The 2,310-nt window shown below is 61.5% G+C and overlaps 1 protein-coding gene across 1 annotated transcript; it reads right to left on the reverse strand.

Moving 5' to 3' along the window:
• Positions 1-1,037: 1,037 nt before the first annotated feature.
• LOC104402197 (peptidyl-prolyl cis-trans isomerase FKBP8-like) lies at positions 1,038-2,307 on the reverse strand (the record flags this gene model as incomplete). The annotated part of the gene is made up of 5 exons (XM_010010007.1): positions 1,038-1,115; positions 1,227-1,399; positions 1,471-1,688; positions 1,998-2,086; positions 2,257-2,307. Coding segments are annotated over 5 exons (609 nt in total), but the record flags the coding sequence as incomplete, so codon positions are not given.
• Between the last annotated feature and the right edge of the window lie 3 nt (positions 2,308-2,310).

Consider the following 2,310-nt stretch of genomic DNA (forward strand, 5'->3'; position numbering starts at 1 on the left):
CGAGAGGCCCCTGATCTGCTGTGCTTGTGGTTCCACTGTCACGTCACTACTGGGCATCCGGATTTTTCCACCCCTCTCCAATTAAAAAGCTGTGTTGGGATGGGCTGGAGAGCAGCCGCCCTGGCAGCGACGTGCTGGGGATGCACTGGGAATGCTGCTCCCGGTGCTCCCGGCCCACTCAGCACCTGCCCATCCGAACCCTGCTGGGAAGCGGAGGGTTCAAGATCCTGCTCACTCTTCCCCGTGGGTGCTCTCAGACCACGAGCTCTGTGGGTGCTGTGGGACCACCAAGACCTGCTTTCACCGTGTCCCATCCTGCCCACGACCTTCGGGCATCAGATCATGACACAAACCACGATGTTCTGATGAAACTCCCCAAAAGAAGTGGATAAAGCAACAGACCCGGTTGAGGTTGGAGCCCACCTGCAGAAGCAGCCCCAAGCATGCCCAGGCTCGCTCCTGCTCGGGCCATTTCCCGGCGCTGGCTTTCCCTTTGTGCCAAGGATCCTGTCCTGCAGCTGATCATTAACCCACAGGAAATTCCTGGCCCTGGCCTGGCGCTGGCACGAGGTCCAGGCTGCTCCCACCACCCAGTGAATCACCCCAGGGCTGCTGAGCCAGTCTGCGGGGACCCGGCTCTGCTCCACCTCCCGCAGCCACAGCACGAGCCGATGCTCCGCCCGGCAAACCCAGAGCAGCCAGGACCATACACACATGGATCGCTGGAGCAGGGACGGGCTGGCAGCGAGTCCTGCCACTGCAAGGACCAAAGAGCAAAGAGGGAGCTCGCAGTGCGGAGATAAGGGAGCCACCAGCCCAGCCAAGCTCAAGCATTGCACCATGTGGCGCCTCACCCCCTGGCTGCCCAAGCCCTGGGGGCTATTTCCAGCCTCCTTTCTTGGCAGGAGCTGTAAACAGCTACGGGGGCTTCAGCTTTCCACGGGGACACCGGGGTCTGCAGGGACACGGGCAAGAAGAGAGCATCCCAGAGGCACCCAGCTCAGCAGGATCACCAGCAGCACTCCACAGCAGCCTACCTTGTTCGAAGGTTCCAGCTTCAACGCTGCCTTCAAGATGGAAATGGCATCTCTGAACTCGCCCTGCTGAGCCAGGACCTGGAAAGCAGGATACGGCTTGAGCGGGATGGGTGACGTCCGTCCCTCAGTCCTGCTCTCCACCACGGCACGGAGAAGGGACGGCAGTGCTGGCCACGCACCCGGCCTCACCTTGCCCTTTCGGAACAGAGCCTTGATGTTCCCCGGCTGGTGCTCCAGGACAAGGTTACAGGACTTGAGAGCTGCTTCATAATGGTCCAATTTAAGTTGAGAAGCTGCCAGGTTGTTGAGACATTTCACCTTCACGTCCAGCAGCTCAGCCTCCTCGCCTGGGCTGAAGTCCACTGCAAAGACCCCAGAGGCACGTTACAGTGGGAAGGGAGCCAGGGCAGCCCTTGCTGGGGGAGGCAGGTACCTTTCGAGCTGGAGCTGATGATCTTGAGGTCGATGTCGTAGCAGTTGATGGCCAGCACGTAGTCTGCCTGCTGGTAGAAGAAGTTGCCACGCTCCCGCTTGCGGTTGGCCAGCTCGACCTTCTCCTTCCCGCTGAGCAGCTCCAGGTCTGGGGCATCCCGAGCCTCCAGCAGCTCCACCTCCAGGGTGAGGGCTGCGTTGGGTGGGATGTCAGGGCTCCTGTGCAGAGGAGGACACGAAGCCATGGCACCGCTGCCACCTCTGCCAATCCACAGGCGCTGTGCCTTGTACATTTAGCACCAGAGACCAGAAATCAGAGCCATAAAACCCCCCTGGGATGGAACATGATGCAAACTGCTCCCCCCGGGCAGGACACGCTCCTGTCCCCTGCATGGGGCACACGAGCTGGGTCCCCCCTGCCCACAGAACCTGTGGGGTGGTGGCTGGATTGTCCCTGCGAGAGCAGGGCACAGCTTTCAGAGCCCTGTTTGGGGCCACCCTGCTCCACCCCATGTGCTCCCCGCTCACCTGCCCTGAGCTCCATAGCAGTACTTTGCATCTGACACGATCAAAGCTGTCTCTCCCATTTCCAGGAGCTGCACACACAGGTCCAGAGCCTGAAGGGAACAACGTTACGGGGAGGGAATGAAGTCAAGGGCAGAGGAGCCGCTTCCCCCCGATAAATCGGGACGTCGCGGGCCCCAAACCCTCCCTGCGCCCCCCGAGGCAAGGTCCTGCCCCCCAGGGTGAGGACACGGCACCGACGGAGCTTCCTCCCAGCCCTGACCTGCACGACATCGCAGTCCCCCAGCGTGAAGGTGAGGGCAGGGTTCTCCTCCAC

The sequence above is a fragment of the Nestor notabilis genome, unplaced genomic scaffold (genome assembly GCF_000696875.1).
Source record: "Nestor notabilis isolate BGI_N333 unplaced genomic scaffold, ASM69687v1 scaffold20952, whole genome shotgun sequence".
In the NCBI taxonomy this organism is placed as follows: domain Eukaryota; kingdom Metazoa; phylum Chordata; class Aves; order Psittaciformes; family Psittacidae; genus Nestor; species Nestor notabilis.